The sequence below is a fragment of the Camelus dromedarius genome, chromosome 21, assembly GCF_036321535.1.
Source record: "Camelus dromedarius isolate mCamDro1 chromosome 21, mCamDro1.pat, whole genome shotgun sequence".
In the NCBI taxonomy this organism is placed as follows: Eukaryota; Metazoa; Chordata; class Mammalia; order Artiodactyla; family Camelidae; genus Camelus; species Camelus dromedarius.
The window spans coordinates 20076068-20088723 of NC_087456.1; the positions used below are offsets into that span (position 1 = coordinate 20076068).

The 12656-nt window shown below is 34.7% G+C and overlaps 1 protein-coding gene across 2 annotated transcripts in view; it reads right to left on the reverse strand.

Moving 5' to 3' along the window:
* Positions 1-12656, reverse strand: part of AHCTF1 (AT-hook containing transcription factor 1) — a 79943-nt gene that overhangs the window by 2278 nt on the left and 65009 nt on the right. For both annotated transcript variants that reach the window (XM_031438487.2, XM_031438488.2), the window contains exons 30-34: positions 12253-12376; positions 10217-10314; positions 8214-8419; positions 4860-6696; positions 327-460 (exon numbers count right to left, since the gene is read on the reverse strand). In XM_031438487.2, the coding sequence (XP_031294347.2) occupies positions 327-460; positions 4860-6696; positions 8214-8419; positions 10217-10314; positions 12253-12376 (2399 nt within the window). The remainder of the gene's footprint in view (positions 1-326; positions 461-4859; positions 6697-8213; positions 8420-10216; positions 10315-12252; positions 12377-12656) is intronic.

Consider the following 12656-nt stretch of genomic DNA (forward strand, 5'->3'; position numbering starts at 1 on the left):
TGAAACAATGTCTCTCCAAGTGTGGTCTGTGATGACACTCCAGGGGGTCAGGGACCTACATTTGAAATACATCCAGAAAATTCTGGTGGGAAACTACAATTTAAAAATCTTTCTCCTAATGGGTAATTTAAATGGCAGCTGCCAGTAATTCACCATAAGTAACATACTGATTTGTCTGAAAGGCAGGGTCCGCAAAAGTACAGACAATTTTGGACTTTTAGTATAAATGTCTGCTCTTTTTAAAGAAGTTTATTTAGGAGGCATTGCTTAAAAAAAATAAAAAGCACATTTAAATACGCATACAAATAAAATCATGTATTTCTTACCAGTTTATCCACAAGTTTGGATGTATTAGATGTGATTTTCTGCCTGGTCCTTAAAGTAGGAGGTGAGAGGACAAATTGAGAGGATAAATCTGAAACTAATTCTTTCAACTGTGCAGGAGCCTCTATTTTTTTAGCTAAAGGAAGGCAAAAAGAAAGAAAAAACACTATTATCATACACACACACACACACACACACAAATTCAATTTGCAAAAAAATCCAGTTTATCTGCGAAGTGCAATGAAGGGCAATAAAGCAAAGCACAGTAAAAAGAGGTATGGCAAATTGAAGGTTTATGGCAAGTCTATCAGTGCCATCTTTCCAACAGCATTTGCTCCCTTCACATCTCTGTGTCACATTTTGGTAATTCTCACAACACTTCATACTTTTTTATTATCATATTTGTTAGAGTAATCAGTGATCTCTGATGTTACTATTGTAAAAAGATTAGACTTGCTGAAGGCTCAGATGATGGTCAGTATTTTTTTGGAACAAAGTTTTTTTCAAGTAAGATACATACTTTTTTTTTAAAAAGACAATGCTATTGCACACTTAATAAACTACAGTGTAGTGTAAATATAACTTTTACATGGACAGGGAAACCAAAAACTTGTGTGACTCACTTTATCATGATACTCCCTTTATTGTGATGGTATGGAACTGAACCCACAGTATCTCCAAGGTATGCCTACCTGCATAACCTGAGCTACTCTGCTTCGTAATTTTGACTTTTCCAGAAGCGAGGTTTTTATTTCAAAAAGCAATTTTATTTTCAAAGAGAGACAAACCCTCTTTCCTTCCAGCTCATTCTGAGCTAGTTGTTACAGGCAAGGAGAACAACAGAAAAGTCCGTATCACAAAAAGACAAAAGTAGGCAGAAAAGGAATATAGAAAAATAGGCTGATAGGAAGATATTCTATAGAAAAGTATACATGGTTTAATTAAGAATTAGTTGAAAATATGTAATTAACATCTATCACAGACTTGATCTTAAGATTTTTTTTTTTCCTGTTTTACTTTAGGGTCTCCACATTAATGGCAATTAGCAATGTAATTATGGAAGTGGCACGGTGCAGTCTCCTAGAAACTAAATCCTGGTTTCTGGATTTATTAGCTGTGGGACCAAAGGCAAGTTACCTAAAACCTCTCTGTACCTCAGTTTCTATAAAATGGGATTAATAACGGCACCTATAAAGTTACTGTGAAGATTAAAGCATTAGTATAACGTGTGGTATATGGTAAGTGCTTTACAGATGTTTGCATGTTATGATGCTATTATTGCAACAATTTACAAATCTTTGAAATAAAATTCTCAAATTATAGTTCAATGTTATTTCACCTATTAGGACAAACAAGAGTTCTATAACATGTCAAATTCTGCTTTTAAAGCATGTGATCCTTAACAAACAAAAAAAGAGGGGTGAGGTCAAAAACAGAAGTCATCGCTGCTCCCAGCTGATAAGTGGCATAAATGGCACTGGTGGTGGTAACTCCCCTCTTTAGGCATTAAAAAACAGACAAACCTATATTCTTTCTATGAAAATGATACATTTTAGTTTTCTCTTTCAGGCTACCTGGAACAACAGCTTCTTTGTTCATATTCTAGTTCATATTCTTCACCTATGGTTTCCCTTGCATCCAAAAGAATAAAGAAGGAAATACAGAAATACATCATCACATGCAAAACTGTTCAGTCCCCATCATTCCTTCCATCTGCTTCTACAGCCAGATGAGATTTTATTATACTTCTTTGTATGTCAATTTCTCACTCATCTCTGTAAGCTCCCTGGGGGTAAGTTTTGATGGCCAGTGCTACTTAAGGTCTAAGAAGTTTAAAAGTCCTATAGGTTCAAACCCAGTAACATACCAGTGAACAGCTTTCTTAAGGGGGGGTAGGGGGCACAGCTCTGATTAATAGCATTTGCCTACTTATGTGCTGTAAATGTCCCTACATGGCTGGCTCACAAAATTCCTGAATATTTAATAACTGGTTCTCACTAGTGAGCAGGAGCTGGCTCCAGGACATCACTATTAACTTATTACCTGGCTGATGTAGGTGCTCAGTTTCACTGAACTTTCATTTTCCTCATTATGGAAAGAAGGAAATAGTACCTATACTATACTGGGTTGTAGTGAGAATCAAATGAACTGATGAATGTGTACCCTAGTACAGCCTCAAGCATATAGTAAACCCTTCTTAAATATCTGCTGCTGAGTAACGGAATTAGAGAAAATCCACGGAAATGTCAAACTTCACATTCTTTTTAGCTAGTAATTCTAAGATACTGTTTCTTAGACAGGTTTCGATTAAACAGAGGATGGTCTCTAGCTTTCTAATCATACAGTAGTATTTCTGTAACCACTCTTCTCTGTACCTCCCACTCTTCCCTGAAGGAGCTTTAAAAATACAAGTTAAATAGGCACAAGGGGCAGTAGGTATTGTTAAGAGTATAGAAACTATAATCTGAGGGCAAAAGAAGAAAGGAAAACTTTATGTTGGTAATTGCTTTGAAAAGTAGTGAATACTCACAAGAACCCTATACAATAGATATTATTACATTCATTGTAAAGATGAGAAAACAAGATTCTGAAAGGTTAAATGATTTTCTGTCCAGCTAGTAAATGGCAGAAATGAGAGATCTCAGTCCCAAATTTCTTATCGCCTCTAATCTCATACTAGAAAGTGCTTATTCTTCATAGTAGAAAATCTGAAAACAATTCAAATACCTAGCAGAAGAATGCTTAAGCAATCCGTGGCGCGTCAGGAGATGAAATGCCACATTTGGACTTTATCAATGTGTAAACAGAAACAAAAAAATACAAAACTTGAACACTCAGAGTTAAAAGAATATTTACCAGTATCTTAAAAATGCTCATAAGTAGGAGCGGGTGTACACATATATATACAAACTGCAGTTTGTTGGTTGTTACATTAAAAACTATATATATATATATATATATATAACAAAAAATATATATATAATAAAAAATATATATAACCAGAAGCATACACAAAAAAATGAACAGTGGTTACTGGTTCTCTAGATGGCTAGATTAAATATTTTTAATTTCTAATTTTGTGGCAGGCGTGTATTACTTTTATTACAGAAAAAAAGTATGTATATAGATGACAATTATGTAAAGATGATAATGATCAGAATTACTGATGTTTGTTATGCTATACCAAAATAACCCACAGAATGTTTATTACACTTCTTTATGTCATGAGCAAAGTATAAAAGAATTGTTAATGACATTCTTCTATATCACTGCTCTTTTTCATTTTAACTTTTATCTAACATAACAGCTTAGTAAAGTGAGCTAAAATCTCACATGTTTGGTCATTTCATTTTCCTCCATGCAAAGTATAGGCATAACTACACTTTCCTAATAGCAGCATGAAGAAACTGAATTATACAGTACTAACAAAATCAAAGATTTACTCAAAAATGGGGGTAGGGGGCAGGGAGAGAAGACACTACTAAAACTACAAATCATTTTTAGGACAAATGATCAGTTCAATGGCAAAGGGCCCTTTCCTTTCAGGCAACGTTAATATAACAAACTGACTTCATGAATACAATATATTTAAAAGAAGTTTTTGCATAGTGAATGTTGAAGATAGAAAATTTCAGCTTGCAGATTTTTAAATGGCTTATTTTCTCTTAACCTTCCTCAAGTCAGGAGGCAACTACATAGGATATTCACTAATGTATTTAAAAATAAATGCAGCAGTTTTAAAAAGCTTATTAATAAAACAACAAAGTCACCTACTTTACTTACAAGCCCCTAAACTGTTTTATTATCACTTTTTTAGACCTTTTTTTTCTTAATTACCTCCTTCACTGAACTTCCCCCACCCCAAGAAATCTTAATAGCACAGATATACTATATATCTGTTTATGTACTTTACATATATCTCTGCTTTATACTAAAAAGGGTAAGACATTTTCACTCTTTTGGGAGAGACATCATTCCTCTTGAGATCTTAACCAAACAATACAATCATTAGCTCATAACTGTCAGCGAGGGCAGTTGAGCATGTAGCCTTCTCAGTTCATGGGCAATAGAAAATACGGATTTAAATAATTTCTGTATCATAATCAATAGAGTTCTACTGCTGTTTCCCTTCAAAACAATATGAAATTGTGGATATCACCTGGGACATGAGCCAAAAATGATAGTTCTATCTGGGGAAAAATCAAAATTAAGTCCCTTATGATGTAAGGGCAAATGAAGAGAAAAAATTAAACCTAAGTCAAGTGAATTATAGAATTTAAAAAGTCATACTGAAACAGGAAATTCTTTAATCCAAAAACAAACTCTGAACTATAAAAGCCTTTAAATTTTACTATTAAAAAATCAAAACTGTTTTTCAGGGGTGGAGGGAGGAATTCCCTGTAACCAGTCATTTTTAGGAAAAATAATCTATTAGTGTCTTAAACAAAATCTAATCATGTTTCAAGCAACGGAATTTTAAGCTGAAGACTTTGAATGAAATGAAAAGTGTGCTTTGAATAGAAAAAAAAAAGTACCTTTCTCTTTCCTTGGATCCTTTGACACAGGAGGAGAAAATAAAAAAGAGTCATTGTTTGGTTCAGAAAGGTCTGCTAATAAGATGGCCTTGCTAGATCTAGTCCTTGTGCTACGGGAAGATTTAGTCAAAGCAACTGTGGCAAGCAATTTTTCTTCTTGTTCATTAGATTCTTTGTGTGTCATTTCTTCATCTATGCATTTTTCTGATATTGAGCGTAATGGACGTTTTTGGCTTTGGTTTTCAGACCTTTTTGTAAGCCTTTTCTTAGAACTCGTTGCTGTAGCAAGTTCCTCATCTGGCACTAAAACTGATTTTTCTAAAGCTGGTTTTCCAACATCAGTATTTTCACTTTTAGCTGGGGTATTTCTTGTAGATCTCCTTTGGATGCTGAGACCTTCTGCCTTCCTGGGACTTCTTGCTTCCTTAACAGCCTTAGATCCTGCATCTTCAGATGGATTATTTTTTCTTGGTCTACCACGTTTCCTAGGCGTAGCAGGTGTATCAAATTCTGCTTGGAGAGTCAATTGGGATGAATCATGTTTGGAATCTCCTATAACATCCGATGCACTAACTTCTCTCTTTTTAACCCTTTTACTATGTCGAATAGGCAGCTGCTGTTCAATGGACTCCTCATCTTGTTTATATCCTACATTTTCAGAAGTTTCCAAATTAGCATGTCTCAATTTTCTGGTACTTCTGCTAGGACTTGCTACTTTACTAACTTTCAGATCATTTATAATTTCAACACTTTCCTCATTTTCCACCGATTTTTTCATTCTTTTAGGAGCCCTTTTTGTAACAGATGAAAGCTTAACTTCTTTTCTATAAAAAGTTTCTTCAGTTGCTGGTTCCAAAGGCTGAGATGATTTTAATCTTCTTAATTCCCTACCTGGAGTAACTTGTAATTCTTGTTCTATAGAATTAACAGTTTCTAATGTGTCTTGGTTAATTTCTTTTTTTCTCCTTCCTCTCCTAGGAGTAATAGAACTTTGAGGTATTTGCTGGTTCTGAGATACTTCTCTGCCATCACAACAGACACTTTCAAAAGCCTCCGAAACTTCTTTTGTTTTCCTAGTTTTCTTTGTAACTGAAAGCCCCAGCTTCTCAGGAGTAGCAACATCTGCTGACTCTTCCTGTTGTGCTGATTTGACATTCATGTTTTGGACACGTCTTTTCTTGCGAGTTCTAGAAGAAATCACGTCATCAACCTGGCTGACATTTATAGTCACTGTACTTGTTTCCTGAACAGTCTTAAACGTAGATTTGGCTAACCTGGTGGAACGCATTACCTTTTGGCTTATTAAAGGTATGTTTTCATGAATGGACTGTTCCATTGTATCCGAAGTAATTTCTTTACTTCTTGTGTCTTTAATTACATCCAATAAATTTTCTGCAATTGCTACTTTAATTGGTTCAGGCACATATGGTAACGTCTCTACCTTCTGGGACTCCTGATCACTAGTTATGACAGATGGCACATTTGCAACATGGCTGTGATTCTCATTTTCTCCACTGTTTACAAGTTTTTCCTCAGTTGCCGTGTTAGCTGCTTTAGCTAACACATTAGATGCTGCAGAATCACCTGTCTCTACTTCTCCTTCTTCACCTTCCAAAATCAAGGTAAAGTTGCTCTGTGCCACAAAAAGTTCCCCATCTACTTCAGCAATGTCACACTCAGCAGAGTCTTTATTATCAGGCAAGTCACAAAACTGTTGCTCAATGGTATCAAAATTATATTGAAGCTTAAGAGTTCCTGAGGGATACAACTCATTACATGAAAGATTCCTAGCCTCTTGTTCTGAATCTTGAACTTCAAGCTTTTCATGCTCAATTACCTAAAATGATTAAAGAGATTGTTAACGTATATACTCAACCTAAAGCATAAATTTTTTAAATGACCATCTCACTCTTGGTGTATGAATTATTAAACATAAACTACATTTGATATGGCAATATATTTATGGGTTTACTTTATAAAATATCCATTTAAGCAATTAGACTTTCTCAGTCAAAATAACTAGATAGAAAAAGATTGAGATTCTGAATGGAATTAAAAGTAGAAATTCTACATTTTCCTGTAGAATTACAGGAAAACATAGTCTTAACAAAGCCTTAAAAATTATTATGATGCTAACAGTTGTGAGAATTAAGGATTTATTCTATTCTCACCCCCCCAAAAAAAAAATTAACTGGAGAAAAAGAAACAACCCCCAAACTGGTTTTAATTTAATCCCCAAATTACCTAACTAACCACACTTTTTCTAAACAGCACGATCCCCATAAGGTTGAAGAAGAAGTCACCTACATAAGCTCCCTTGGGCTAGACTCAATCCTCTTCCCTTTGCTGGGGCTGCATAAACCATGAAATTCCTAAGGCTTTCAAGTTCAGAACCTCTCTTGCAAGGGTTTGGTGGAAGAAGGAATGGTCCTTGCATTTACCTTTTGGTAAGGGAAGGGGAGAAAAAGGAGGAGGCAGAAAGTAACAGAGAGATCTCCTGACCAAGAAGGTAGAACATTACCACCCACCTATACAATGACATTTTCCCACTCCCCAGACATTCAGTGAGATGAAAGACTGGAAATACCCAGAAATGAGGATTCCCACTTATACCATGCCCATAAATTTTATTAGCTTCCCAGCTGAAGGAATAGGGACTTTATCCATCTATTTCATAGTGAGAACGCTCATGAAATTGAATATGGATAACCATGACAGTTTTATGAGTTAAGCTTCCCAAATATTATATAATCATATTTCTATAAATAATTAGAAGAGGTGAGTTTTTCCTTCATCTTAAATTCATTTATCACATAAAAACTGCCTACTGATATTCAAAGAGATTTGATGGAAATTTTAGGAAACTTACGTCATATTAAGTATTAAAGAAAACAAAACCTTTCTGGAGTGTATAAGAAATTAAACCTCAGCCAGCTGAGTATCATTTTCCCACAAGTATGACTGAGGGGTGGGGAGGTGGAATCCTATTTAACTGTACTCAATTATTTTCAAATATATGCTCTGGATAGTTTCAATGTCATACTTGTCTCTAAAGTAACCAATATCTGTTTTATGGCTAAAAAAACCTTTTATTTGAACCTGACACTAAGTGAAAATTAAATTGTTAAAACTGTGACTTCTTGCTAACACAGCCTTTTGGTTTTCATGTAAAACAATTCCTTAATTAAAAGATGTGTTCCATATATTCATATATTTTTTAATACAGATTTTTTAAAAGAGGTTTCTATACAGCAGTCAAATAAATGAATACATTAGATCTGAACTATGGTTTAAAACCTAACTAAACCAAAACTGAAAGACTGACAAAGAAATAAGAAAAATCATTTTTTTTACATGAATTTCTTGAGAATCAGGAGGATCATCAGAAATTGGAGGCTCTTCTGGTATGTCAACACTTGCTTTTAATATATCAACTTCTACTTCATGATCTTCTTTTAAGTTCAGTGCTATTTCCTGGTCAAGCCTATCTTCAGAGACAACAGGGCTTTCAGAGGTAATGAGCCCAGAGCTTCCACTACCACCAAGGACATCTGCCATCGCTGGGGGAGGAAAAAAAAAGTTAATCTTCTATATTCTAAACTAAAAACAAAACAGAACAAAAGATACATACACAGTCTGGGAAGCAAACAGAAGGGAAAAGGCTGCACTGCACGTAATACTTCCTTGAAAAACTGTCATATAACCAAAAAATTTCTAACATCTTAAAGAGGAAATGCCTGTGAGGATTTACACATTACTCCTGTTTCATCAGTATCCAATCACTCAGTTTAAGTACATATTTGCTTTCCACAAAGATAAAAAACAGAAGATAAATTTTACAGTTAAAAATAACAACTTTGATTTTTCTCAACTGGAATATAATTCTTGCCCTTACTAATATGACAACTGCTTTGAGGAACTCAGATATTTGGCCCTTATTAAATCAGTCTGAAAATTGTATTTACCAGGTGACTACTAACTATACAACCAGCTATCCCTGTTGACCCATTATAGAATTACATGAGAGACATGCAACCTGGGCTTTGATCTGGCTGTGAAAATGACTAGATATCCCCCTTTTGGCAGAAAGCATTCAAATGGCCGCAAACGTACTCTACCACTTAAATAAGGGATGGCGGGTGCAGGGAGGACTGTCATTAAAAAAATTCCTCCTAATTTTTCACCTTCCACTTTGCCAAAGTTTTATGTTATTAGCACCCATCAGCCATATTTGGATTTAGAGTTTGTGAATGACACAAAATTCAAATCACCTGGGGTAGTGGGGAGGGAGATGAATCTGAGTAATTTAATTAAAAATCATTTAAGGGAGGGTGGGTATAGCTCAGTAGTTAGAATGCATGCTTAGCATGCAACAAGGTCCTGGGTTCAATCCCCAGTATCGCCATTAAAAATGAAAACAAAAAAGAAAAACTAAGTGTTTAACAAAAATCAATTAAAAAGTAAAAAAAAAAAAAAAAAAAAGACAAACTAGGAAAAAATATTTTCACACTTTTAACAGATAATGACCTTTACTGGAGAAAATAATGAAATATTAAAAATCTGTGCACACTCCTTGACCCAGGAGGTCCATGTTTAGGAAATCTACCCTAACAGTTAGGAGCATGAGTTCTAGGGTCGGACAGCATCAACACCATAACATACAGCAGTGTTATGTCCTCATGTGAAATGCTTAGACAAGTTCTGGGCATAGACATTCAAGGTACCTGCTTTTCCCTAAACCCAACTGTGAGCTCAATGTGGAAAATATATCTTCCTCATCTCTGTATGGCCAGGGTCTAACTGAGAGGAGGTACAAAAAAAGAAGGGAAGGGGAGGAGAGGGAAGGGAGAAGAGAGGAGAGAAGAGAGAGAAGATCCATTGCATTAAAAAAAAAAAAATCAAACAAACTCCATGTAACTGTTAATTTCCCTGGAGTAAATTTAGTCACTTGTGATTATTTTCTAACAATATGCCAATCTTGGCTGTAAGTTATCACAGACAGAATAAATATGGAAGTTGCCCTGTGCAGATATCTGAATCCCAGACGATCAAAAAACAGATGCGCAGTCTGGCTGAGGACTAGTAATTTACTTTATTCTTCTCTGATGTTCTGAGGGAAAATACATCCACAAAAACCATTCTAAGACTGACACTATTAGAACCATACAGTGTTTATAAGCAACCCACCATTTTGAGAGCTGATATACCTCCTCAGAATTCTATTTTTAGCCTGGGAAGCAACTGGAGAGGAATAACTGAGATAAGAAAGTCTGGATAACAAATTCTTTTGCCCCAGGAACAGAACATTCATTAGTCAAAATAAAATGAAATAATTCTAAAGTCAAAATAATACATACATTTATTGTTATCTGTTCTAACTGTAGAGGTACAGGTTTCAACAGATACTGGTCCTTCATCTAAAACTGGTTTCTTGGACTTCGGGATGAGGATTTTCCTTTAGAAATAGAAATATGTGTTTTAGTGCATAAGAACCTAGGTGCTCTAACCTGCGTTATTTAACCTTGCCCCAACTCCTACTTTTCTTTTTGCTGATGAAAACTGAAGTTCAGAGAAATTAATACCATGCAGGTTCATTTTGAATAATACTGTACTATTTACAAGTGAATTTAGAAGTAAGAAATGCTGTATTTGTTTTTACTATTTTCTAATATTTTATTTTGTTGAAGACAAAGGCATGGTCTTAAACTAGAAATAAAATGACTTTAAATGCTGGTCAGTATAAATTACACTTATGTCAATTTTTAATTATCTCTGGCCACATTCATCAAATAAGTATATCAAATATTATGGATGGTTTTCTCATATACTCAGTAGAATCAGTTCGATATTTTAATGCTAACTGAAAAGTGTGATAAATGACTCAGAATGGGAGACCAAAGGGACCTGTATTAATCCACCTGTTATATTGACAGCGGTCCCTTCCTGTTCTAGCTGGTCTTTTCCTAAACGCAACTGAAGTATACTGATTTTTTTAAAGGGACAAAAATTATTAAGTAAATTCAAGAAAAAGTACATATTTGGAATATATACACATTTATTTATAGATATATTTGTAAGGCTTATCTCAATCACAATGTTTATAGTAAGAATAACTAAGAACCAACAACCAAATAAATTTACAATTAAAAAGGAACTAGTTTGCCAAGATGGTGAACATTCACCTAGATTATCATCGACAACCACAAAGTTTCCCTGTCAAGTGATTGTTCTTTGCACTGTCATTGTAATTAACCATCAAACCCATTGCAGTAAACATTAGCTTTCATTAAAATTCAAAAAATCCTCAGAATTAAACAATGAAACAATCTTGATAATCCTTTCATATTGTTTTCTCCCACTTTTTCCATGACCTGGCAAAGATTGCAGTTAAATCAGGATTTCTCTTCTCAGAAGTAAAGCATATGACTGAGTTCAACCTAAGAGGTGACTATTATGATACTGATTACTGTGGGTAATTTACTTGTGAAGCCACTCTCAGGACTTACAAAGTAATGAACTATTCACAATGTCTTAAATTATCATGTTTTATGTGGGTTAATCTTCGTAAATTATCCTTACTACTTCTTGATAAGCTGCAAAATTTTTTGTATCCTCTGGAACAGTGTTACTCAAAGTGCTGATATGAAGTATATCTAGTCTTGCGATAAGTAGTTTATGCCAGAAGATGAATCAATCACTTCACTGATCAGTTTAGCTGTTTTTCAGTAAAGGAAGAGTATCGATTTATATTTTAATACAAGCTGCTTACCTTGTTGCAGGCCATAAATTGTCTGGGAACTGGCATCTATCTTACGTTAGACCACACTTTAAGAAGCACTGCCCTACATCATCTACTACATTGCCTAAATGTGTAAGTGTAAATCAAACTGACTAATTGGGAGCATAATAGTTCAAGCAATCACTGAAAAACAAAACCTGCTAGAGTCGTATCAACCAAATGGCAGAGAACAATACTGCCTCTGAACCATCTCCCCTATAGTCTGCCTTGGTACTACTACAGAATACATATCTCATCATCCTAAAACCACTGAAAATGGGAGAGCAAGAAGGAATGAGTGTTTGTGAGTGAAACTGTTGATTTTCAACAAAAATAGAATCACTGAAGAATATTAAAGAGTTATGCCTCAATTCATCATGTCTCTATATATTTAGGAAATGTCTGGTATCATTCTAAGACTTTATGACTACTTAAGAACTCGAAAACTACTAAAAAACATAAATTGTATAAATGAACTTCTTTCATAAGAGGAAACATTACCAAAATGGAAATGCCATAGATCTAAATAAGAGCTAATCTATGTATAGAATATACACAATGATTCACAGTTTCATTATACTTTATTAATATTTGAAATCTTCTCAATAAACTTACCCTTCACAGATTGATGGCACAGAAAGAGAAGCTTCAACTCCTTGAATGGGGCTTAAGTGATTTGATTCTGAAAGTGCACCCTCTGTAACTAAGAGATCCTTTGTTTCTGCATCTTCTGAAGTGTCTATAAATCATACAGTTAAGAACATTTACATTTATGCTAAATGTTTAGCAATTATTCAGGGTCTTGGCCTATTTACTTTTCAGTAAGTTGCTAGGTCTGCTCTTTTGTACTCTTTGGTTTATTCCCTTGGCATCAGACTGCCAACAGGTCCTTCTTCTAATTCTCTGAGCCTAGGCCAAGAGCGATTCCCCTCCAATCCCCACCCTCTCTTTAATCTATCACTCTTACTTTCAGTATAACAGGCATTGTTGCACAAATATTTTACATGTTACAAGTCCCT